Source organism: Bipolaris victoriae (assembly GCF_000527765.1).
Source record: "Bipolaris victoriae FI3 unplaced genomic scaffold scaffold_1, whole genome shotgun sequence".
Taxonomy (NCBI): domain Eukaryota; kingdom Fungi; phylum Ascomycota; class Dothideomycetes; order Pleosporales; family Pleosporaceae; genus Bipolaris; species Bipolaris victoriae.
In genome coordinates this window covers 259,229-283,194 of record NW_014575391.1, presented here as the reverse complement: position 1 = coordinate 283,194, position 23,966 = coordinate 259,229, and the positions used below count along the sequence as shown (strand labels likewise).

Here is a 23,966-nt window from a genome sequence, read left to right as displayed (position 1 = left end):
GCTCGTATTAAAGCGATCCCGACCATGTTCGAACTTGGTTGACTACATTTACATTGCAATAGATAAGAGGGAGCCCATGTCTATACTTTCACGACTAGCTTAATCACAACACATCCAACTACTCTCATGCCGTCTTCTCCTCAGCAATCTCCACCAACTCCTCAAAAAGCATCTTCATCCACTTCTCCTCACTCTTAGTTGTCGCACTAACAACCCGAATGACATACCTCCCCCCAATCACCGAACTAGTCAAAAAGAAATCCCCCTTACTATTCACCCTCTCATACACCTCCTTTGTCCGCTGATTAACCATCTCAGCATACTGCGCCTCAGCATCACCCTGGAACGCATTCTGCAGCGCCCCATGCCTCGGATCCGGGCGATTCGCCGCACTCCCATCTTGCGCACCAGTCTCCACCTTTGGCTTAATCTGAAAAGTCACGAGCCCAAACGCCGCCTCAGTCTCCACCTTGAAAAGATCTTTCCGTCCGTCCAGCAAACTCTGGAAATACACACCCAACTCAATATGCTTGCGTATAAACGCCCTCAGACCCGAGACTCCGTAGCTCCGGAGCACAAACCACACTTTCAAGCTACGAAACCGGCGACCCAGCGGAATCTGCCAGTCGCGGTAATCAGTCACGAGACCCTGATCTGAGTGCGGATTCCGCAGGTAACTCGGGGTAATGGAATAGGTATCCATGAGATCTTTCCGCTTCTTAATAAAGAAAGCAGAGCAGTCAAAGTTCACGAGGAGCCACTTGTGCAGATTGAAATTGAACGAGTCAAACGATGCAATTGGGGGGCATAGATGCTGGTATTCGGGACAGACGAGCGCGGAACCGGCGTATGCAGCGTCGACGTGAATCCAGAGGTCGGGGTACTCTTTCGCGAGCTGCGCGATGCCGGCGAGATCATCGATGGCGCAGGTACCCGTGCTGCCGAGGGTGATAGTGAAGTAAAACGGCTCGAGGCCTTTTGCGCGGCAGGCTTCGATTGTGCTGCGGAGTGCGGCGGCGGTGACACTGTAGTTTGATTCTTTCGGTGCGGGAACGGTGCGGAACCGGGTTCCTGCAATGATTGCTGCTTTTTGGGTTGAAGAATGCGCGTGTTCGGAACCGAGGGCTACGAGTTTGCTGCGGATATCTGCTGCGGCATCGAGTCTTTCTTCGCCCTCAGGCATGTCGCCGAGCTTGCGGCGGATGATGCGTTCGCGGGCGGCGACGAGCGCGGTGAGGACGACTTCGCTCGCGGTGCCTTGGATGATGCCGCCGCCTTCGCCGTCGCTGAGGAAGTCACTGGGTAGAGCGATGAGCTTGGCGACCCAGTCCATGACGACGGTTTCGAGCTCGGTGATGGCAGGCGAGCAGACCCAGTTGAAGGCTGCGGCGTTAAAGGCTCCGCTGTACATTTCACCGAGCATGCCTTCGAAGGAGGAATTGCAGGGGAAGAATGCCATGAATTTGGGTGATTGCCAGTGCGTGAGACCCGGCATGATTACGCGGTCGATGTCTGCTTGGATGGCTTCCCATGGCTCGCCTTCCTCTGGGGTTGAGGATGGGAGGAGAGGGCGGAGATAGCCTGGTTTGACAGCGGGCAGGACTGGTCGTTCCTCTAATGTGTCATAGTATTGTGCAACTAATTGATGTCAATCAGGGCTGTAGATGAAGACTGATATGCGTACTTTCGTCAATGGCTCCTTTCGCTGCCTTTCGGAACTGTGAGGAATCCATCGTGGGGTAGACTGGACGGTCTGATAAAATATGACAACGGAAGCAGAAACAACAACAGAAAAAGATTCAGATGCCGCTTGTTATATCGAGAAGTGTCTATCAGAAATAGGCTAGAGAGTTGTAGGGAATTCCGCCAACATGTGGATATCAGTCAATTAGTGATGATTAGTGATGTGAAGTACTCGAATGCCGATGTCGGTAATTCCGCGCTAATTACCGCAAAAGGTTAAATCCTCGAAATGCGGAATTGTAGCCACATGCGAGATGGGCGTAGGGCGTACGACTAGGCTCAGTGTGTGAGTTCATGCTCTAGGCTCCAGTAGTTGTACCAGCTGAACGACATGGCTATGAGACTTAGGTCATGTTACGAGAAAAAAACGCTCTCGAGATAATGACAAGACAGCGTGAAATACGTAGCTGCTCTGCATGGCCACATGCTGATTTTCGCAAGTATCAAATGATATTCGGGTATACCTATGCGCCTTGCTGAAACTAACATTTTGCAACCGTTCCTAATGTTCTTCATCATCATACCATTAATACCGTTTGCCAACCTCGACACCAAGGTTTTCGTCCGGATTCGCAAAGCCACGTGCCCGAGGCGTAGACTTGCCGGTCACGTCCTGAGGAGCCTCGCCCTTGTAGTCCCATCCACCGTCTTGGGTGAAGAAATCGACTTCGTCTATGATATCCCAGACAATGTCTTCAGCAATCTGCTCCTTGTATCGTTCACCAATAGCACGGAGTCTGCGACCCTCTGGGACGCGTTGCTCGACTGTCTCTCCATTTTCCATCTGTGTGTCTTGCTCTCGCTGCTTGACCATCTCCTCGGGTGGACACCAGAAGTCTGGTCCGAAGTTGACCTGAGCGACACCCCCATTGAACAGCGAAATAGCTGGGAAGTAGCCTACCATGCCATCGTCAAAGCCTGGACGCGCACCAGCCTTGATTGCCTCGACTGATGGCATACTTGCTGGGGGAAGGAAGGCTAGAAGATTTTCAAATGCAATGCCCACTTCCTGCCCGTTCTTGTAGACTTTGATGTGCGAATGTGGCAGCGATCGCACACTGACGTCTTCATGGTTTGGCGAAGGATGTATCTTAGGAACGGGGCCGCGGTCGTGATAGGCCTCAACCATCTTAGTGACCTGGTAGTCCAGTTGCTCAAAGTAAAAGTTGCCTTTGTAGGGAACTGGTATACGGTCGCGGATGATGTCGATAGGCCGGTCGAATGGATCTTGATTGCTGACGGTATCGAATCCGTCTCCTAGATCTACGGCTGGGTTGTAGATGCCCTCAACAACTTTGCGGTGCATAGATATGGAGGGTAGTTGGATCTCGAGGCCGATGACGTCGCCTTCTTGAACATGCTGATCTACAACATACTCGACAGGCATAGGCTTGCCGTGGGGTGGCCTGGCCTTCATGTGCTTGCTCTTAGCATTCTTTGGTAGCGGCTTAAAAATCTTGGAGGCGCGCGATCGGTGTTGGGCTTCAAAGCGTGCGTCAGTGATGCCATAGCTGTAGCCATCGAAACCAACAGGTGCGTCTAGAGGCGCCTCTCTCCGTGCCCAACCCATGCGTACATGTGGGCCAGGTTTGGTCTCGCCGGTGTTTGGGTCAATGGGATCTTTGGGGCCATGCTCGGGTATGCCACGCAAAACCTTGACCTCGTAGTATATTCTGCCTTCTCTTGCAACTACATTGCCTCTGCCCATGCGCCAGCCCTTTTCTTGGGAAACAATGGTAGCACTATTATCGAAGTGGAACCATCGGTCACAGTCCTCATGGCTCATTCTCGGCCCGTACGGCCTGGAGTCGCTCTGGCGGTAGTACTGCTTGTGACGAAAAAGCGGATCGGCGACACAGTGCGTGTACTTGTAGCCCCTCTTGTTCCAGGCAATGTCATGCGGCTTTTTGAGCTCTGTCACTCCGTCTGGCGCATACATGGGGTTCGGCTCGTGGGAGAGCAGGGTGCTGTCCTTGGGGGCTTCATAGTCGGACGGCCTGGGCTCGGGAATCGAATACCTCATAGGTGAATCGGCTGTCGACCGCTCTTTCTTCGACTTTGTGCTAGTATTGGCATTTGGAGTACCCTGACGCGCCGAAGCTGAAGCCTCACGCTTCTTGATCGTCTCGCGCTTCTCTCGCTGCTCGCGTGCTGGCGCCTTTGGTCTTGGACGCGCCGCAGGATCGGGGTTGGGGTTGAGGGGAGACGAGACGGCGGGCGCATTGTCTCCCTCAATCGGGCGCCGCATTGGGGGCACGATTGTGGGAGTGTTCGAGCGTGAGGGAGGGTGTGAATCGGACATGGTGGAAACAATGTAGAGGCGCAATTGCGGTGTCGTCAATCCAAGTCGCGACTATGGGCGAGTGGAGACGTGCAGCTCCTACGGCGGGCGGTTTAGACGCAAAAGTCGAACCCCCACCAAATTTTTGGTTCCGCCGCCGCTGCAACTTTTCTAAATTTCCACAAGCCGACTCGCCAATAGCACGCCGAGTAATATTCCGCCACTCTGCAAAGGCTTCAGTCTCTTTCACAGTGTCCTCTGCGACTCGACAGAATCAACCCATCATGCCAAAAGCACCCAAATCACCTGGCGCGCGCGACCAGCGACACAACCCTCTAGCCGAAGAATATGCGCCCTCAGACCCGTGGAAAAACAAGGCGCAAAAGCGACAAAAGCGCAGCAAGGGCGACAAGGACGAGGAAGACGAGCAAAAATATGTAGACTCCAAAAGCTCGCGCAAAATCTTGGAGATTGGACGAGAGCTGGAAGAGGAGGATGCACGAGAAACCAAGGCCAAGAGACCACAAGAGGCTAATCCTGCCTTTGATTTTGAGACGCGCATGGGAGAAGATGACATGGTCGAGGGGGATGTAGTGCACGCAGAGGATGACGACGAAGGGTGGGGAGACGACGATGAGGAGGTCGAGGAGGTTGAGATTGATGCGAATGACTTGGCAGCATGGAATAAGTTCATCCCAACTGACGACAACCCAATTGTATGGCCTGGCGAAGAAGCGCAACCTTCAGGGCCAGGCACAGACCTGGCTGCACTCATTCTCGAGAAGATTGCGGCACACGAGGCCGGAGGCGAAGTGCAACACCCAGAGATTCAAGGCGGTGGTGCTCCAGAAGACGCCATTGAACTACCCGCCAAGGTTGTGGAAGGTACGATATACGATCTACATTCTCCGTCACATTGCTAAACATACACAGTATACTCCAAGATCGGCCTCATCCTGAGCCGCTACAAGAGTGGCAAGCTACCCAAGCCCTTCAAGATCCTCCCTACAATCCCCGCCTGGGAAACCCTCGTCGCCATTACCCGTCCTGACGACTGGACCCCCAACGCAACCTACGCAGCAACCCGCATCTTCATCTCCGCAAAGCCTCAAACCGCCCAAATCTTCCTCAACACCATCCTCCTCCCACTCGTCCAACAAAACATCCGCGAAACCCACAAGCTAAACGTGCACTTGTACAATGCGCTGAAGAAGGCCCTCTACAAGCCCTCCGCCTTCTTCAAGGGCATCGTCTTCCCCATGCTCACAGACATCTCCTGCACGCAACGCGACGCCGTCATCGTCGCCTCGGTCGTGTCCAAAATCTCCGTCCCCGTCCTCCATTCTGCCGCCGCCCTGCACCGCCTCTGCGAGATCGCCGCCGAGCAAATGTCCTCAGACCCTGACGCCGCAGGCCCCTGCAACATCTTCATCAAGACTCTCCTCGAGAAAAAATACGCTCTACCTTACAAAGTCATCGACGCCCTCGTCTTCCACTTTCTTCGTTTCCGCGGTGTAGGCGCCAGTAGTGCGGATGCCATGGATACGGAATCCGTAGCTGGCGACTTGGGAAACACGGGCAAGTTGCCGGTGATTTGGCATCAGTGTTTGCTCGCGTTTGCGCAGAGGTACAGAAACGACATCACGGAGGATCAAAGGGAGGCGTTGCTGGACTTGCTGCTTACGAGGGGTCACCGGAGTATTAGTGCGGAGGTACGGAGGGAGTTGCTGCAGGGCAGGGGCAGAGGCGTCATGATTGAGCAGCCGAGTGTGGGCGTTGATGGTGATGATACTATGATGGGTGTTGATGCTTAAAGAAACATCTCGCATCTTTTCGTTTCTGTTGGGTTAACGACAAAGTCTTTACGAGCATTTCATGGCGTTTTTCTATGGGAGTTGACAGGAAAATCAGAGCCTCTGCGGAAGCTTGACATGTTTTTTTTTTAGTTCTCTCTTTCCTGGGTAAAAGGGTCTTTTTTTTTAAAATGAACAATGGATATTTTATTCTTTAGATTTGTGGTTTCCCTTTTTATTCGGTCTTGATTTCCGCAGACCGCTTGTAAAAAGCGACATACCCCTTGATCTTATTCATGCTCTCCAGCGGCTCTGGGTAGTACCAAGCTGCATCCTTGACTTCGGTCTTGTTGGTCGTGATGGTGTAGTAGCTTGCTTCGCCCTTGTATGGGCAATGCGTTTTTGTGCTTGTAGGGGTGAAGTGGGATTCTTTTATGGCGCTTGGTGGGAACTGTGTAATGGGGGAGAGAGGGATAACGTTAGTTTGGGGTTTTTTTTATGAGTGGTAGAGGGAGACGAACGTAGATGTTTCCGTCGACGACTTCGTAGGAGTCTGTTTCGGCGACTAGGACGCCGTTTACGGTTGCGGTTGCGTGGGGCATGTTGGAAGGACTTGTGCTTGGGAGATTTAGGAGATGGCGATGTAGGATGTTTTCAAAGTAAGACAGCTGTGAATTTATATGCTACTGGGACCTATTGCTTTTGCTTGACATCCGCAGCGTCCGCTACATGTGTTGTATTATGAATCCTGGGGCCTAAACTGTATCGAGTAGTCTGCGAGCGGGGGTAGAGGGATGGTCATCGTCATCATTTCCAGTATTTTTGCTTGGCGTTTCCCAGCTTATAGCTACATACACGTGCATACATGTTAGTTTGTTGAGACATGATTCAAGGTAGAATCTATCAAGTAGGTTTACCATAGTACATGTATTGCTTGTGTTGTGTAGCTAGTAGTGCCAAGAGCGATGCACTTGTACTTAAGTACCGCGTCTTGAACGCGTTGCAAATGTACCACCGGTAAATTTATTGAATGGAATTGCATTGAAAAGGAATGGCAGACCCCACTGGCGGCCAGGGGACAATGGCCGTAGTCCACAAAATTCTTGCTTCGTTTTGGCCCACCCGACGGAATGCAGGGCGTTGAGGCTGACAGACAGCGCAGCCGCCGAGGACACAGTCCAACCCTACCCTTCCCGGTGGGAAATGCTGCTCGGCAATCTGCCACCGGGCCAGCGGAGTCGCACGACATGGCGCGCTGAACAAAACACGAGAAAAGGAAATGCTGGGTGGCTTGTCGCCATGGAAGATTTCGGGTTGATCAAAGTTGCCTTTGGGGCGTGTAGGAGGGGGGAGGAGAGAGGGCCGGCGGCGGGACGCAAGCGAGACCGGATCCGCAGGCTCGATTCGACTGCAAAGAACGCGGGATTAAGGATGGGATGGGATGGGACGAGGGACGAAAATAATTCCCAAGGCCTAGAAGCAGCAATTGTTCGCGCGGGAGGGTGGGCGTGTGAATGCGTGGGCGCGGGCAGCAAATGATGTGATTGGGACGACAGGCTTATCTTTTGGCGCACAAGCAAAGGGCCAGTGCGAGGCGACTCGGTACGCCGGTCGTTCGTCATCGCTAAGAAAAAGTTGACTCCCAGGGCACCACCACAAGTCATTATCATCAGCGCCTTGCCCGCCCCTCGCCCTCCGCTGCCCTTTCTTCAATCCTTATCCCCTTCTCATCCTGCAATTGACTCTGTGGCCTCTTGCCACGGTCTCTCTGCTTTTTCCAATGGCGCCCGCAATGAGACCTCTCGCCGCTGCCAATGTGCTGTCGCAGGTACAGCAGGCCGGACGCAGGACCTTCACCACCAACCGCCCGTCACTCATCGCCAGCAGAGCGCGATGGACGCCCCGCCCTACCCAGAACCAGATTGTCTTGCGCCAGTCTGTCCGCCAGCAGTCAACTGGAAGCGCCCCCAAGCCCAAGCGGTTCCGCCTTCTGCGCTGGTCGTATCGCCTCACCCAGCTCTCCGCCCTTGCCGGCCTAGCATACATCGGATACGGCATTTACGAGACTCGCAACCCCGCTGACCAGCCGCCGCCCGACCCCAACAAGAAGACTCTTGTCGTCCTTGGTGAGTAGCCTGCCGGTGCAACACCATCTGGGCAGCGAGCACCTGACTGACCATGCCGAACAGGTACCGGCTGGGGCTCCGTCTCCCTGCTCAAGAAGCTCGACACGGAAAACTACAATGTCGTCGTCGTCTCGCCCCGAAACTACTTCCTCTTCACCCCGCTTCTCCCTTCCTGCACCGTCGGTACCATTGAGCACCGCTCTATCATGGAGCCCATCCGTAACTTCCTGCGTCACAAGAAGGCTCAGGTCAAGTACTACGAGGCAGAGGCCACCAAGATTGACTACGAAAAGAAGGTCGTCTACATCAGCGACGACTCGGATATCAAGGGCGATGTCTCCAAGACCGAGGTTCCCTTTGACATGCTGGTTGTTGGTGTCGGTGCTGAGAACGCCACTTTTGGTACGCTGGTTGCTGTGTCAAGCCCGACTATTGGCTAACAATTGACTTAGGTATCCCTGGTGTCAAGGAACACGGTCTCTTCTTGAAGGAGGTTGGCGATGCCCAGCGCATCCGAAACCGTATCATGGATTGCTGCGAGACGGCTACATTCAAGGATCAGTCTGAAGAGGAGAAGAAGCGTCTGCTTCACATGGTCGTTGTCGGTGGTGGTCCCACTGGTGTCGAGTTTGCCGGAGAACTCCAGGACTTCTTCCACTCGGATCTGAAGAAGTGGTTGCCTGAGATCCAGGACAACTTCAAGGTTACACTCGTCGAGGCGCTTCCCAATGTCCTTCCCATGTTCTCCAAGCAGCTCATCGACTACACGGAGAAGACATTCAAGGAGGAGACCATCGATATCCGCACAAAGACCATGGTCAAGAACGTAACGGACAAGTACATTGAGGCTGAGTCGACCGGCCCTGATGGCAAGAAGCAGCTCGAGAGGATCCCATACGGTCTCCTTGTCTGGGCCACCGGTAACGCTCTCCGTCCCATTGTCAAGGACTTGATCAACCAGATCCCCGCTCAAAAAGACTCGCGCCGTGGTCTTGCCGTCAACGAGTACCTTGTTGTCAAGGGTACCGAGAACGTCTGGGCCGTTGGTGACTGTGCCGTCGCCAATTACGCCCCTACTGCTCAGGTTGCCGCCCAAGAGGGTGCTTTCCTCGCCCGCATGTTCAACAACATGGCCAAGACTGCTGAGATCGAGGGTCAGCTTGCCGAGCTGTCCGTTGCCCAAGAAAAGGCTCCTGGCAAGGAGGCTCGCGACAAGGTCTTTGGTGAGATCAAGGCTCTGCAGCAAAGACTAAGGAGAATCAAGTCGATTGGTCCATTTGAGTACTCTCACCAGGGTTCGCTGGCCTACATCGGCTCCGAGAAGGCTGTTGCCGATATCTCATGGTTCGCGGGCAACATTGCTTCGGGTGGTACCATTACCTACATTTTCTGGCGCTCTGCCTACCTCAGCATGTGCTTCAGCACCCGCAACAGGATATTGGTCATGCTTGACTGGGCAAAGGCCAAGATCTTTGGCCGTGACGTCTCGCGTGTTTAGAGCTGCTGAGCGGTCTAACGTCGAAACGTTGTTGTTTTTTTCTCTTTCTTCTCGCACAAAAAAAAAGCAGGATTGCCATGCTGTATAGACACATTCACACATACACACACATACGTCACCTCCCGGCTTTCTCTGTACGATTACAAGTAGTCATGTCTTTGTATAAGGGTGTGATACCTAGGTAGTAGTGGCGGGCTTTCCGGGGTGTCCTCTGGGTTTCTGGCTGCTTAGACAAATTACCGTTTTTCTTCTTCTTCATCTCTCATGTTTTGCTTGATCTCGGCGTTTTCCCTTTTTCCCTTCTTGACTCTATTCTGTCTTAGATTTTCTTTTCTTTCAGTTAGCACCTCTGTAGTTGTAGCTTTAGACATATTCATCATCGGAATGGTAGAGTCTTATTTTCACAAAGACAAAGGAGTTGTTGCTGATTAGACGTGATAAAGAACGGTACACAATCTGCTTGTAAAAATGCATACCTGCAAAATGCTACTTGCTCTCCTTCTATCGAATATATATAAGAAATTATCATGCCAAAGTTCATTTCCCCACGTAAATGGTGTAATCCCCCATGGAAAAAAAACGCCTACGAAAAGATGCATGAATGCAAGATAAAACAATATGCCTCTTGAAGATGTGAAGGAAAAACCCGTAAAGTCCAACATTGCTCGTGATGCTCGACGTAAAAAAGAAAAAAAAAGAAAGGCAGACAAACTATGCACTACGTCCTCGTATCTCTACCTGGGACTACCCACGGCGCCATAACTCCTGGGACTAGCATGCCTACTAGTCCCCAACAACGCCCTGGCCTCATCCAACGCATTGCCACGTCCTTTGATCGGGATACTCTGACTACTGCTACTTTGACTACTCCCCACACTACCCGCCGGACTAGCATCGCGGGGCGAATCCATAGGCGTAACAGCGCGACTAACATTGGGAGTAGCAGCGACACTAACAGCCGGGGCCCAACCCCTCATCCACCCACTGACGCGCCTCCAATGCAGACTCTTACGGATGAGCTTGCCATTCTCGTCAATGGTAATGACGACCTCGTCGTCACGCGGGAACTGGGAGCGACCACGCGGGGGTACTGCGTCGTCGAAGAACCAGAATTGGAGGCCTACGGCTGCATCCATGAGGAGGACGCCTGCGGCTCCGAGGAAAAAGGGGGAGGCACGGAGGATCCAGTTTTCACGGTTGCTACCTTGGGGGTCGACCCAACCGGCGCCTTCACCCGGGGCGAAGTCGCGCCAGGCACAGGGGTTTGTGGCGAGGGAGGAGGAGTAGAAGAGGTTGCCGAAGAAGGCGGCAGCGAAGAGGGCGGGGGAGAGGCCGGCGGTGGATTTGCGGACTTGGTTCATGTAGAGTTGGGGGAGGCGGGAGCCCAGGTACAGAAAGGTGCTCATCCAGGAGAAGATTTTGCCGGCGAGGGCGGCGCTGTCGGTGGATGTGATTGTGATTGTGGTGGTGGTTGTAGTGTGGGCGATGCTACGGGGACGGGCGAGACCGGGAGCGAAAGGCGAGATTGGCCTTGCGATTGTGGGGTTTGTGAGGACGGCAATGAGGAGGGTTATGTAGATGATTGTTTTGGGCGAGGGCATGGGTGGGCTTGAGGCTGCTACGCGGCGGATGTGTGGGTTTGGAGATGCGCTTGACGGAGGAGTGCCTTGCCATGATTCTTTGGCTGGGTTTGGAGACCGCGCAAAGTTGGGGATCCTGAAGACGTCCTTTTGGTTTGATTGTGGTACGTCCTGCGGAGTGCTTCCCTTGGTGTTGTCTTTTTTATCCGCAGTACTCGCTGGCTTGCCTATACCCATGCCTTCCAAAACTTGGTGCATAGAACCACCTGATCCTGGATTGCTACTTGGAGAACTGCTCCATCGGCCCCAAATGGGGCGTAGAGGTCGTCCGTGGTGGAGCATCTCATACCACACCCACTGCCCACATAGGCAGCAGTCCACGAAAACATAGTATGCAGCAATAATGATCTGCCAAGATGCCTGCCCTGTAAACAGGCACCCTAGCAGATTTGTCAAGTCACCCAGGAGCCATTCCGTCAGGAAAAAGGCACTCAACCCCGAAGTTGACTTGAGCTTGTGGTTCTTATATATCTGCGGTAGCTGTGCGAATAGCCACGACACGATACTGCACGTGCCGAGGAGCGTCGATATGAGCGCGAGATTCGTAGGTATGCATGTATGGAATGTGGCTGAGAGGTGGTAGAGGAACGCGTTGGCAGGCTCGCAGCTAGGCGGTAACGAGGGCTTCGCTATATGCAAGGGGGATAGGTAGGGCGGCATGGTGCCATAGACGTATGGTGGAAGTCGACGGAGGGCGTGGCGCAGAGTTCTTAGGCTTTGGGTCCTGTATCTAGGATCTGGGACGCGTTTCCCGGTCTGTTCTTCCTCTTGTACTTGCTTCTTCTTCGCGCTCTTCTTCGCGCCTCGGCAGCGGGGGCGGAATGGTCAGAGGCTGGATTCAGCGCACAGATGCAACCAGCGACGAGTAATCACAAAGACCCAAGGAGAATATGCAACTCTAAACTCTCGCGACTCGCCTAACGGAGTCGTCTGTTACAGGTCGGCGTTCCAGTGGTCGGCGCGGTGACGTCGTTGGATCCGACGGGCTGCTGATAAGACGCGAGACGTGGTTTACGGTAGCAAAACGAAGCACAGTAATTGTTGCAAAACGTGGAAAGGAATAGAGAGCACGAGGACAGAAAGATAAGAGAGGTCAACATCGAGGACAAGGGGAGGCTGTAACAGTCATCCGTGGCCCACTCGGGCTCATAGAGAGCCCTTTGCCTCCAACTGCGCATCTCCGACGGGCTCGCATGACTGACGCCGGGGGTAAAGAATAGGACAAGCGTCGTTGGCTACGGCTAGGCCAGGCGGAAGGGATACGACGGGACGGCGCAGGAGAGGTGTGACTTGAACGGGAGCAGTCACAGTGTCATGAGTGAAAGATAAGCCTTATCTCCACCCACCTCGGGGTCCTCGAGGCGGCCGGGGGTGGGCACGCGATCTCAGCTCGCTTGGGCTTGCCTGTTGCCGCTTGCCGCCGCTCGCGGGGTCTTGGCCATGGATCTGATTCCCAGCCATGCCAGCCCACTCCAGCCCCGCAACATGCTGAATGGCTCCCACTCCACGACTTGAAGCTGCATCGCCGCATCCTACAGAGATATCAACGACGATCGACGGGGTCCATGGCTGCAATAGCGCGCAGATGGGCCGCGGCTCCTCCGCCATCGGCCCCATGGTGCACCCGTCTACTAATAAACACCACTAAGATCCCCCCTCCGAAACGTAACAAGAACTGCGTCCCTCTACCCAATACGGGAAGTCATGTCGCCATGGATTGGCGGACATGTGGTATCAAGAAGCCCGCGATGAACCCTAACACGCGACAGCAACACGTCCTGCCATTTGCTTATAGTATTACAGGAATTAATCTACACATGACATGTCCTAGCATCGGATCGGATCGAATCGTCAAGTACTGCTTTTCCCCTCCATCCGCGTGACTATCCCATGTCTAAGCATCATCACCGCCACTTCCGATCTTCGAATATCCGCCTTGCGTCTGGCCCTTCCATCGAGGACTGCACTCGGTCAGCATGACCCTGCATGCGATTTGTCCAAAGCAACATCAGTATACTTACTAGAAAAAGTTCCTGAAGCCCACGATACCCGCTGTCATGGCTGCGTATCCGCCCAGCAACCTCGACCAGCTGCCCTCTTGTCCTACAGACAGTGCGACTAGATCGTATACCAGACAGCCACCAAAGATCCAGTCGCTCACGCTTGCCGCAGCGGCGAAACCAATGCCCGTCGCGACCTGCACGAGGGAGCTGGGCTCGACACCAACATAGTATGCGGCTGATGTGTTGTGCAAGAGGTCCAGCACACCAATACCAGCAAACGTCTTCGCAACAATATGCGTGAGAAAGTTGGGTGTTGAGCGTGTATCCAGCGGCTCGAGCATCGTCGAGATGTAGGCCACCTGCGCCAGCGTGTTGATTATCACAAAGATGTTCGAAGTCGCTAGGTCATTCGCATTCCAGAAGAACATCCAAGCTATCACCCGTGTTAGCATCATTTCCTTCTCGACCATTCGACAAGTCAAAGGTAAACTTACTTCCGATACAAAAATTACCCAAACTATAACACCAAGCGAACTTATTCATCATGGCACGCTCCTGCTCGTTTCCATCCTGCTTCCACAGCTTCCACAACCACGCCAGCTGGAAGATTTGCTGGGGGAAGAAGAAGGCGCCGATGAAGTACGGGTATGGTGAGAAAGCAGCCAGGTTCCGGTTGTGAATATCCATCATATTGGGCGTGGAGAAAATGCCATATTGCTGCGCTGCAAAGTCGTAGATGAACGATGCGGGCGCAAGATAGCGCACCGTTGATTGCGTGTTGCCCATGCTCATGGATGTACTGTTGTATACTGTATGGGATATCTGTATCACGTGGGCCAACCTAGTAAGTATATATGTTATTCCGCGGAATCGTATGTAAATGCGATGCAAAGAAATTCGTTATTGCAGATGATGGGGAAACGAAGTAGTTAGATATCATGCAAATTGTGTCCAAAAGCCGCATGTGTCCGGAGTAATCGCATCGAAGACGTCATTTTCCTCATGTTGCGCTGCGATCTCAGGGTCCAGCACCCGATGCCGCGCCAATGTCTTCGCCATCATCGTAAAATCGTTCGTGCAGCCGGGGTTGACATCAGTAGAGCGGCCGAACTACCCGTTGGTTTTAATACTCTCGGGGTTCGGGGCGCTGGGAGTGCGAGGGCCCGGGGTGATCGGCTTGCTGGGGAGTGGGAATGTTGAGGATATGTTTGCGTTATGGCCCTATGTACCGATGATTGTTGGACCGAACTCCAATTAAACAGTTATGTCAGCTTCGGTTGCATATATCGATTGGTCTGAGCGGTGTTAAAAACGAGAAATAGTGCAAGTTGATTTGTTTTCGAGAATGTCTGGTCTAACTATCCAATTTGCATATACGAAGATGAGAGTGGTTTTCTGTCTTCAGTTAGCGCCGGTGTCACTCGACAACTACTACATATCAAACAGAGCAAGTCGCAGTAATGAGGAATTGGGGCAATATGCAGCTAAAGCTACATCTCTACGCACCACCATACATGTGCTATCAGTACATTACATGACTCCATGCCCGTTATGCCGTACTACCTACCCTACAGCATACTAGCCTAGAACCCCATCATCGGATTCCATTCATGCTCACGCAACGCATGTGTGATCCCTAAGTACATAGTCATCCCTCCATTATCCCCTCCAAACAATCGCAGAATACCCAAGGACCAGCGCCAATACCCCATATGCCCTCCAAGTCCCATCCATCAATCTTGTACAGTCCTACTCAGACCTGGTCATCCGTCTCCTCGCGAATCACAGGATTAACCTCAAGCCTCTCAAGCAAACCCTCGGTGACCTCTCGATCGAGCCTTTTCCATTCCTTGTGCTTCCGCCGCTTAAGTTTCACGTCTCCCTTTTCCTTCATGACTTTACCTCCCTGCACCCCATCGCCAGACTGCTTGGCGAGTTCCTTATGGGTGCGCGGGCGCAAGCGTTTGTGCATGCACAAGTACTGTTCTCGCTCCCACTCCAATGTGCAGCTTGGCGGTGAGGTACTCGCGTTCTTGGATGCGGATGCGGCGTTGCTGTTCGCGGTCGATGGGTGGTGGGCTGGGAGTATGGTGAGAAAGGTAGGCTTGGGTGTGTCTTGATTGGAGGAACTTACTTGAAGATATGGGACTTATCTCGCTTTGTCGGGGGACAGTTCGGAGGAGAGGAAAGGGAGTGGTAAGGGGGGTGGGGTAGGCTGGGTATGGTAAGGAGATGTGCTGAAGTGTTTTTTTGGGGGTAACTGACTTGAGGAGTCTATGGTGATCTGAATCTACTGAAAGATTGCTTAGAGCACTAGCGGTAAGGAGGCTATTTGGGTGGTTGGCGTTTTTGGTGTTTGTCACTTCGCCTGCATGTTCTCCAGCACCCTTGCTGCTGGCTTCGGGTGGCAACAGAGCATCAAGACGCCTCTTGACCATCTGAATCAGGATATCTCTGTATTTCTCGTTTTCGCCAATCTTTTCCCGAAGCAGTGTGTTCTTTTCTTTGAATAGAAAAGGCACCGGTTCATTCTTGCCCTGTGAAGTAGACAGAGCGTTGGGTTCGGCGAGCTCTGCATCAACGACTGCTGCTTGGTTTTCGAGCATGTTGGCCAATATCTCGTAGAATGAGGTGACAAAGAAAAGATTATAGTAGTAATTTGAAGAGAGTTGGTATTGAATAGACGTCAGGGTTAGTCGGACAATCTGGAATTATAGCAATCGGTGATTATTGATTCGGAAACTTGCTATTGTGGCTGGGTAAGAGTGAGTTAACACGGGACGCTCATACAAACGGACGTGGCGAGAGTCTGTCTGTCACCCTCACCTTCACTATGGTACATGGACTAGGCTGGCGCACAGACATGCTACGCACGTCACTTGCATCCAGCGTGCCTGTAGACCCCTCTATAACGTCCTTTCCATACCCTATCTGTGCTCTTTTTCTTTCGAGAGCCGACATCTCATTCTAAAGTCACCCGTGTTAGGGGATTTGCCCCGAGTCATCCAGGTCTATGTGCTGGATTAGCTTACTTGCTTACATTTTCCGACACTGTTGTTTGCGCTGTGTTTAGGACTGAGAAGACAGTTGATATCACTCCATTCTGCGCTCGCTCACCCCCCCTTTTCATCAATGGCGGTTGCCTTGTGTATGGTATCCAGGAAGAAACAGGATACATATTCACTAGCTTTTACAATAACTGAGGCAGGGGAAATGCGCAATACGAAGTACCTCAGAACAAGAGAATCTACACCATGAAAAGGGTATCTTCCGAACAAGGGAAGGGTGTCTGGCGGTTGATATTCCGACAGTTTCCTCAGTCTCTCGAAACAGCTATCAGTATTGCAACCATAACAGCGATGCTACTGGCTGGGGGTGCCTGGTGTTGCAATTGTTTCATGAAAGGACTTTCATTATTTCTTCCCAGATTCAATCAAGGGCGTGCTACTATTCCGAGTTATTTACGAAATGTGATATGGTAAGCTCAAAGTGGACGAAGAGCAAGAATTGTTGTCCTTGTAGCATGTCTTGAGGTTGTGAGGATACGACTAGGCATCCAAACTGGATCTCTGCTCATGTTCTCCCAGGATCCGAACAACTTGGTGACGGAATTCATAAAAATTAGACTTACGATACATGAAGATGTAACGTTGAGCGTCTTGTCGTCGTCCCACCAACCCCACCATTAGCCTTATCGCCTCTCGTCTGCACCTTCCTTGTGTGGCAACAACCCCACCTACAACTCCCAAGCATTTCACGATGCACCTGACACGGCGGAAACGGCCGATTCATAGATAGTTTCGTCTCACAAATCCTTCAAAATACCGGTCTAGCTATATACCAATGGTGCTGCTGTAACTCCACATACACCCAAGCAAGCCGCCCAGTAGACAGAACATACCAAGCGACCACAATGGCGAGCATTACTGTTGACTCTGCAGTCTCGCAGGATGACTTGGAAATTCCAGTATTTCTTTTCGCACAAGACTAACTGCTTCCTTCGTCTAACATCATACAGCTCATCGACTTCTCCGCATTCCTCTCTGGCGACGCCAATGCCAAGAAGCAGACTGCTGACGCTGTCCTGAAAGGCTTCCAGAACGCCGGCTTCATCTATCTCAAGAACCATGGCATCCCCCAATCTACAGTTTCAACAGTCTTCTCACACTCGGCCAAGTTCTTCGCCAGGCCGAAAGAACAGAAAGATGCCTTGGCATGGTATTCGGCGGCCGCCAATCGTGGCTACGTAACACAGGGGCGCGAAAAGCTCGTTGTTCTAGAAGAAACAGGAACCGAGGCGCAGATGCGTGCCCTGGTGCCAGATTTGAAAGAGAGCATGGAAATCGGGCGTGACGATCAACCAGAGACTCCCAACATGTGGCCGAGCGGGGACGAGGAAGCAACGGAATTCAAAGAACAGATGATGGGTTTCTTTGAGACCTGCAAAAACCTACATATGCATGTCATGCGCGCAATTGCGCTGGGTATTGGTATCGACGAGAAGTGGTTCGATGGCTTCACAGATGCCGGAGACAACACGTTGAGGTTACTTCATTACCCGGGGGTGTCCAAGAGCGTCTTCAAGAGGAATGACGGTCAGTTGCAGGTTCGCGCAGGAGAGCACAGCGATTATGGTACGAATCCCTACCTTAAAATTTATCAAAATAGTTGCTGACAAAAACCCAGGCTCGGTGACCCTTCTTTTTCAAGATTCTCGCGGCGGACTCCAAGTCCGCTCACCAAAGGGCACCTTTGTCAACGCGACACCCATCGAAGGAACCATCGTAGTCAATGCTGGTGACCTACTCGCGCGCTGGTCCAATGACACCATCAAGTCAACCAAGCACCGCGTTGTAGAGCCGCCACCAAAGCCAGAGGATGCCGACAAGGACGAGTATCCACCACGATACTCGATAGCTTACTTTTGCAATCCAAACTATGACCGCAAGATTGAAGCTATTCCCGGGACATTTGAGAATGATGGAAGAAAATATGGGGATGTCCTGAGTGGAGATTACTTGGTGCAAAGATTGACTGCGACGTATTGAGACGGAATTTCAACGTTGGAATAATTCTAGATTTGTCGCATCTCGCTTGAACTACGAATGCAGAAACAATGTTAAATACCACGACTTTCTCCATTCGCACGATTGAGAGGGTAAGATACTTTTTCAAATCCGTGCTTTATCCCTCTAAACTTCAAGGAATCTCGTATTACTCTGCTTCATACCTCCACTATGTTTGATGATGAAGAAAAGTCATTAAACAATATTCTCTCAATCGATGCACATCCTTGTATAATATCTTCAAAAGACAATCAGCGCCATTATTACACCAACCGCTGTGACCAAAACCCCTCCACTAAACGCAGCTTGTCGCTCCGCGCCACCTGTAAACGACGGCACTGCCTGGCTTCCATTACCTTGCTGAGCCACACCATTCCCAACCCCAGCCTCCAATACCAACTTATCAACACCTCCCTGTACACTCTCCAACGGCGCCACAAGCGCCATCTGACTCCAGCTAAACAACGTATTGCGCCCACCAAACACAAACACCTCAAAGCGGCCCGCAAATGCATCGTTAATCCATACGTGACTGCCATTCACTACATCAGTCTCGATACGCAACTTTGCAGGTAGCTTAATGGGAACAGGCTCGTGCGAAGACGTGGACTGGTTCGTCCATATGCGGCCTGGGTGACCGGGTTCATGGCCATCGTTGGGAGACACGCGACGTAAGGGGTATGGGAAGCCATCGGATGTCGTAAAGACGAGTGTGGTGATGTTGCCGCTTGTATTGGTGGAGAGTGAGGTATCGGGTCCAGACAGTGCAAAGGGCGACGAGATATCAAGGGTAAGTGTGTACGGTGGGCCGTAAGAACCTAGTCCTAAGGAGGAGTTTGCGGACTGAGATGGCTTCTGCGTCCAGGATACTAGTGGAGAGGCCGTTTGGGTAGAGAGAGTTTGTGAGCCGGGGAGTCGGCGATCGAGGTTTTGTCCTGGGGCTAAAGGTGTCTTTAGATTTATGTGTTAGCATGTGTAGCTGGCAATTATCTTCTTGCTAATACTTACCAGGAATGATAGGCTGTCTGGTAGCTCTTCAACGTTGATCTTTGCGCCTCGATTGCCTGCCCAAGCGCGCGCTGCCACAACTGGGATACCCTCCCGCATTGCGTAGTAAGCCTCCAACTGCGTCGTTGCATCTGGACCATTATCGTTCCAAGCTGCTAGAATAGCGCCCTTGTTGCCTTGAGCCCCAGGCTGTAGCTGTTCCGTCTTGTTGAAGGGGTTGTATAGTGACGGTTCCCACTGCCAACCTGGCACATCTGCGAAGTTGAGCGTACGTGTGACGTTGTAGAACTGCGGGTATGGTGCTGGTAAGATAGGCATGTGGTCGTTCTTGAGACTCATGTAAGCCCACCAATCTTCGGAGTTGATGATTTGATAGCCGTCTTTTTGTAGCAAGACTGGATCTGATTGGCCGTATTGCCAGTGTTGTGTGATGACATCTTTTGAAATGGTAAAGTTTTCTGATGGCTCATGTGTGCCCCAAATGCGGATTTCCTTGTCGGAACTATTTTTGACGAAATCGGCCATCTCGTTGACGAAATTGATGTAGTCATCAGCTAGATCTGCGTCGTACTCGTCCGCACCAATGTGTACTTCTTTTGTTTGAAACCATGGTAAAAACTCTGACCAGATGGCTTTTACAGTAGGAATTGCATCTGGATGGCTTAGGTTTAGCAGATCCTTCTTACTCAAGGCGAGCTCAGGTTTCCACTTGGTGATTGCTAGTGCATGGCCTGGAGCCTCAATTTCAGGAATAACGGTAACACCTCGCTGTGCGCAATGGCTTTGGAAGTCCTCGAAATCGGCGCGCGATAGTGTTTCGTTAGGACGCTGAATCAATCCTCTAAGTTCTGCATTCTTCTCAGGATATAGCGAGAAGTGCGAAAACACATCTTGCCAGGTCTCGTTGCGGCCACGATTCAAGGGATAGTTATCACTCGAGTGGTAGTGGAATTCCGAGATCTTGAAGAACGACGCATATGAGCAAAGCTCTTTGAGAAAATGCTTATCGTACCATTTCCGGCCTGCGTCTAGCATATATCCACGAGTGGCATATGCAGGCGCGTCAACAACGTTTCCGGATGGTAAAGATCCATTTCCGATCAGCAGTTCCTGTAGTACAGTCCGAGTACCCCAAAACATGCCTCGTGCACCACTCCCGCCAATGTAGATACTGCCATTGGCAACATCGAGCTCGTATCCTTCTTCTGTTGCGATGCCGTTCTCATAGGTCAGTTGGTCAGCGTTACCCCGAAATGGACCGAGGAGGATGCCAGTTGTGGGAAGCTCATCGACGCGCTCCAAGGTCCATTGATTACCATACAACGACGACAAATCCGCGCGGAATGTTTCCGCAAACTCTTCAGCACTGGGGGGTATCAGCGTAAGACCACTGAAATCTCTCTTATCAGCAAAAGCATTTTGTATGTATATTTTTGTTCCTTGCTTAGTGACTGAGAAGCCGAGGTCGTTGTTGCTCTTATCTGCTTGTGAAATTGGTGGTAAGGGCTGTAGCGCAACAACCAATGGAGGTAGTAGGAGCAAGGACGCGACGAAAACCATCATTGACGCGAAATCATTGGTGTCATAGTGAGTGCGGTGGCCCAGGTAAACTATTCTATTGTATTGAATAGCCAAGGTATCTTGGCAGATGCTGTCAAGTCGCTTCGCCCCGCAATCTGCAAAGCCGATGTAACCTTAGAGCGGCTGGCCGTTGGAAATCACGATAACAAGCGTTGGGTAATGGCAAAAGGGGTATGGTCAGGCACGGCTCAGCGAGGACGAGAAACGGAATGAACGGTGTGGAGGTGGAGAGGTGCTACTTCGGCCCCGGCAAGTCTCGTACAGGGCTTATTCATGCCAACGTGAACCGTCTTCACAGAGCAGAGCATGGCTTGTGCACGATCTTTGCGACGTGGGCATAACAAACAAAGAACAAAAAACCCAAAAGAAGTAAATGTATCAGATCTGCGAGTTCGGGGAAGAAAGACGCAGGCCAGAAACACTGAAGCTAGACGAGCGAAGCTTAGCGCATCGGAGAAAATCTGTACCTCACCGATAAAGTCTACCAAAACAACATCTCCAATCACACGACGAGGACGTGACTGTCATGTATCAATGACAACGGCATTGCTGGATATCTCAACTCACGAAAGATCTTGATATGGACCGTCACCAGCGCGTTGTCGCGCAAGTTGCGTCTAAAGTCAAGGACTACTTTACACGAAAAGAACCATTCCGAATCTCACACGGCTCAACAAATAGCACACGGCCAAACCTCAAGAAACATGTCGTTGACATAAGTGCTCTGAAAAATGTCATAAAAGTCGATACGGAAAGCAAGAGAGCGCTGGTGGAGCCCAATGTCCCTATGGATCGACTCGTGGAAGCGACTTTGCCATATGGTCTAGTACCGCCTGTTGTCATGGAGTTCCCTGGTATCACTGTAGGAGGAGGATATGCAGGAACAGCAGGAGAGAGTAGTAGCTTCAAGTTTGGCTTTTTTGACCGGACAATCAATGAAGTGGAAATGGTAATGGCCGATGGCAGAGTAATGAAAGCAAGCGAAAAGGAGAATGAAGATCTGTTTCGGGGCGCTGCTGGTGCAGTCGGCACTCTCGGTGTCACCACTCTGGTAGATCTAAATCTTGTCGAGGCCAAAAAATATGTCAAGACTACATACTATCCTACCCGCAATGTGGCACAGGCTATCAAAGAGGTCAAGGAGCATACCGAAGGCGAAAAAGGTTCTAGAAATGACTATGTGGATGGCGTGCTGTTCAGTAAAGATCACGGTGCTATAGTCACCGGCGAAATGACCGACGAGCTCCCACCCAATACCAAGCCGCAAACATTTAGCAATCCCTGGGATCCGTGGTTCTATCTTCATGTTGAAGCAGCAACGCGAAACTCCAACGAGCCGGTCATAGAATACATACCATTGGCTGAGTACATGTTTCGCTACGACCGCGGCGGATTCTGGGTCGGACGATCTGCATTCAGCTACATGCGTTTTCCCTTCAACAAATACACCCGATGGTTCCTCGACGACTTCTTGCACACGCGCATGCTATACCGAGCTTTGCATGCATCCGGAATCGCAACACGCTACATTGTACAAGACATGGCTCTGCCATACCCGAATGCGGAGAAGTTCATCGAGTACACAGACAAGACATTCAACATCTGGCCACTGTGGCTCTGCCCTCTCAAGCAAAGTCCCCAACCGACCATGCACCCGCATACGAAGGGATCTCTTAAATCAGACCAGATGCTTAATATCGGACTGTGGGGTTTCGGGCCCAGCGACCCCACGACCTACCTTCAGAAGAACCGTGCTCTCGAGAAGACACTTGGTGAGATGGGCGGTATGAAGTGGTTGTACGCGCAAACATACTATAGCAGAGAAGAATTCTGGTCCCAATTCGATCACAAATGGCATCAAGGACTGAGAAAGAAATACAACGCCGAGATGCTTCCAGAAGTCTATGACAAGGTGCACGTAGATGTTGAGAAGTATACGGAAATGGCCAACAAGGACTGGGGTCTCAAGTTGAGGGGTATCTGGCCATTGGGTGGGTTTTGGGGCATTTGGAAGTCGATACAAAGTAAAGATTACATGATAGCGAGGAACTCGACGTGGAGGACCAGGCCCTAAATGCTAGCAGACACTAGGATGCTGGATGAGCGAAACATAGGCATGAAAATATGCGGCAGTCTTAGACACTTGTTAGAGTTCCATGTAAGATACATGTGTATCTTAGTTGCAAACTCCGCCATTTCGATTTAACCGATCGCCACGATATTTCGAAGAGTTAATTTGGTTACATAGAAGCGGGGAAGCAGTCGCTAGCGCTGACAAGAAGAAACACTACACTAAAGTACATATCGCCACAAATAATTTACACAAAAAACTTTTGGTCCACAACAATCATCTTAGCAAATTGGGTTTGGGGTGTGCGAACGCGATGCGTTTGCGCTAGAAAATCCCCACTCGTCTTTGACTTTGGCCTCCATTCCCAGCACAGAACTATGCCAAGCATGCTTCTGATACTCGTGGGCATGAGGGATAGACCAGGAACTAGTCTTTAGTAGTTCGTTGACTTCGGTCGTTATGCCAGAAGCCTTTTCTTTTGGCATCGTTTCGGTTGTGTGTTCACTGCTCTGTGAGAAAAGCACATTGGCTTTTAGGAAGGGGTAGTCGTACTTTCCTTGGTCTACAACTCCATGACTAAGACTGGGGCTTGTCTGATTCCGGTCTTGGTGCTGAGAGGAGGGGGTGATCTCTGTGCGTGGCTCACAGCCTTGTTGTGTTATTTTGTTGATCGGAGGCGAGACTTTCTTGGTCTGTGAGTGGGTTTCTATTGGTAGGAGAGGTATGAAGTTCGTTTTTGGTGTTTGATGAGACATATTGTTGATACTGAAGGATCATGATGTTAGGAGGTGCCTTGCTTGCTTTATATCTCACTTGGTTTGAGCAAGATATGTTGGGGCTGCAACATGTGTCAGATCATCTCGTGATTGTCACGTTTGTTCGCATTATCGTGTGGTACAGAAGTGAATGAATGAGGGGTATCAGCCATCTGAGTGGTCGTCGTATGACTTTTACGTCTCCAATTGACTTGGTACCGTGTTCATCCCTTCCAGCCGATTGGTGAAACTAACTGGAAGGGCACGATCGGCTGCGCTAGTGTTCATTGGGAAAAGCGTATCCCCGCACGAATCTGGCCAGCATTTTCAGCTTCCAGACCACCCCTTCTGCATCGTCATTTGATCCATGCATGTTGCGTCTTATCAGATCGTTTAGTTCA

The 23,966-nt window shown here is 51.5% G+C and overlaps 14 protein-coding genes across 14 annotated transcripts; 4 read left to right on the top strand and 10 right to left on the bottom strand.

Moving 5' to 3' along the window:
• Positions 1 to 124: 124 nt before the first annotated feature.
• COCVIDRAFT_84107 (hypothetical protein) lies at positions 125 to 1,733 on the bottom strand (the record flags this gene model as incomplete). Its single annotated transcript, XM_014706885.1, has 2 exons — positions 125 to 1,638; positions 1,685 to 1,733. 2 exons carry the CDS (start codon positions 1,731 to 1,733, stop codon positions 125 to 127), a joined length of 1,563 nt encoding a protein of 520 aa, XP_014562371.1.
• A 536-nt stretch (positions 1,734 to 2,269) lies between these two features.
• COCVIDRAFT_84259 (hypothetical protein) lies at positions 2,270 to 4,045 on the bottom strand (the record flags this gene model as incomplete). Its single annotated transcript, XM_014706884.1, has 1 exon — positions 2,270 to 4,045. The coding sequence occupies one exon, from the start codon at positions 4,043 to 4,045 to the stop codon at positions 2,270 to 2,272; it is 1,776 nt and encodes a 591-aa protein (XP_014562370.1).
• Positions 4,046 to 4,308: 263 nt separating this feature from the next.
• On the top strand, positions 4,309 to 5,838 carry COCVIDRAFT_21811 (hypothetical protein; the record flags this gene model as incomplete). The annotated part of the gene is made up of 2 exons (XM_014706784.1): positions 4,309 to 4,909; positions 4,958 to 5,838. 2 exons carry the CDS (start codon positions 4,309 to 4,311, stop codon positions 5,836 to 5,838), a joined length of 1,482 nt encoding a protein of 493 aa, XP_014562270.1.
• A 214-nt stretch (positions 5,839 to 6,052) lies between these two features.
• COCVIDRAFT_21810 (hypothetical protein) lies at positions 6,053 to 6,419 on the bottom strand (the record flags this gene model as incomplete). Its single annotated transcript, XM_014706783.1, has 2 exons — positions 6,053 to 6,268; positions 6,339 to 6,419. The coding sequence occupies 2 exons, from the start codon at positions 6,417 to 6,419 to the stop codon at positions 6,053 to 6,055; spliced, it is 297 nt and encodes a 98-aa protein (XP_014562269.1).
• A 1,178-nt stretch (positions 6,420 to 7,597) lies between these two features.
• Positions 7,598 to 9,441, top strand: COCVIDRAFT_32815 (hypothetical protein; the record flags this gene model as incomplete). Its single annotated transcript, XM_014706883.1, has 3 exons — positions 7,598 to 7,943; positions 8,007 to 8,345; positions 8,396 to 9,441. 3 exons carry the CDS (start codon positions 7,598 to 7,600, stop codon positions 9,439 to 9,441), a joined length of 1,731 nt encoding a protein of 576 aa, XP_014562369.1.
• Positions 9,442 to 10,175: 734 nt separating this feature from the next.
• On the bottom strand, positions 10,176 to 11,279 carry COCVIDRAFT_84288 (hypothetical protein; the record flags this gene model as incomplete). The annotated part of the gene is made up of 1 exon (XM_014706882.1): positions 10,176 to 11,279. The coding sequence occupies one exon, from the start codon at positions 11,277 to 11,279 to the stop codon at positions 10,176 to 10,178; it is 1,104 nt and encodes a 367-aa protein (XP_014562368.1).
• A 57-nt stretch (positions 11,280 to 11,336) lies between these two features.
• Positions 11,337 to 11,741, bottom strand: COCVIDRAFT_84482 (hypothetical protein; the record flags this gene model as incomplete). The annotated part of the gene is made up of 1 exon (XM_014706881.1): positions 11,337 to 11,741. A coding segment is annotated over one exon (405 nt), but the record flags the coding sequence as incomplete, so codon positions are not given.
• A 257-nt stretch (positions 11,742 to 11,998) lies between these two features.
• On the bottom strand, positions 11,999 to 12,259 carry COCVIDRAFT_84532 (hypothetical protein; the record flags this gene model as incomplete). Its single annotated transcript, XM_014706880.1, has 1 exon — positions 11,999 to 12,259. The coding sequence occupies one exon, from the start codon at positions 12,257 to 12,259 to the stop codon at positions 11,999 to 12,001; it is 261 nt and encodes an 86-aa protein (XP_014562366.1).
• Positions 12,260 to 12,975: 716 nt separating this feature from the next.
• Positions 12,976 to 13,876, bottom strand: COCVIDRAFT_11254 (hypothetical protein; the record flags this gene model as incomplete). Its single annotated transcript, XM_014706753.1, has 3 exons — positions 12,976 to 13,042; positions 13,103 to 13,517; positions 13,579 to 13,876. The coding sequence occupies 3 exons, from the start codon at positions 13,874 to 13,876 to the stop codon at positions 12,976 to 12,978; spliced, it is 780 nt and encodes a 259-aa protein (XP_014562239.1).
• A 961-nt stretch (positions 13,877 to 14,837) lies between these two features.
• On the bottom strand, positions 14,838 to 15,690 carry COCVIDRAFT_21806 (hypothetical protein; the record flags this gene model as incomplete). The annotated part of the gene is made up of 2 exons (XM_014706782.1): positions 14,838 to 15,163; positions 15,219 to 15,690. 2 exons carry the CDS (start codon positions 15,688 to 15,690, stop codon positions 14,838 to 14,840), a joined length of 798 nt encoding a protein of 265 aa, XP_014562268.1.
• A 1,307-nt stretch (positions 15,691 to 16,997) lies between these two features.
• On the top strand, positions 16,998 to 18,132 carry COCVIDRAFT_84431 (hypothetical protein; the record flags this gene model as incomplete). Its single annotated transcript, XM_014706879.1, has 3 exons — positions 16,998 to 17,051; positions 17,103 to 17,718; positions 17,771 to 18,132. The coding sequence occupies 3 exons, from the start codon at positions 16,998 to 17,000 to the stop codon at positions 18,130 to 18,132; spliced, it is 1,032 nt and encodes a 343-aa protein (XP_014562365.1).
• A 258-nt stretch (positions 18,133 to 18,390) lies between these two features.
• COCVIDRAFT_84597 (glycoside hydrolase family 20 protein) lies at positions 18,391 to 20,718 on the bottom strand (the record flags this gene model as incomplete). Its single annotated transcript, XM_014706878.1, has 2 exons — positions 18,391 to 19,101; positions 19,159 to 20,718. The coding sequence occupies 2 exons, from the start codon at positions 20,716 to 20,718 to the stop codon at positions 18,391 to 18,393; spliced, it is 2,271 nt and encodes a 756-aa protein (XP_014562364.1).
• A 601-nt stretch (positions 20,719 to 21,319) lies between these two features.
• Positions 21,320 to 22,813, top strand: COCVIDRAFT_84367 (hypothetical protein; the record flags this gene model as incomplete). The annotated part of the gene is made up of 1 exon (XM_014706877.1): positions 21,320 to 22,813. One exon carries the CDS (start codon positions 21,320 to 21,322, stop codon positions 22,811 to 22,813), a length of 1,494 nt encoding a protein of 497 aa, XP_014562363.1.
• A 278-nt stretch (positions 22,814 to 23,091) lies between these two features.
• Positions 23,092 to 23,565, bottom strand: COCVIDRAFT_11249 (hypothetical protein; the record flags this gene model as incomplete). The annotated part of the gene is made up of 1 exon (XM_014706752.1): positions 23,092 to 23,565. One exon carries the CDS (start codon positions 23,563 to 23,565, stop codon positions 23,092 to 23,094), a length of 474 nt encoding a protein of 157 aa, XP_014562238.1.
• Positions 23,566 to 23,966: the final 401 nt, after the last annotated feature.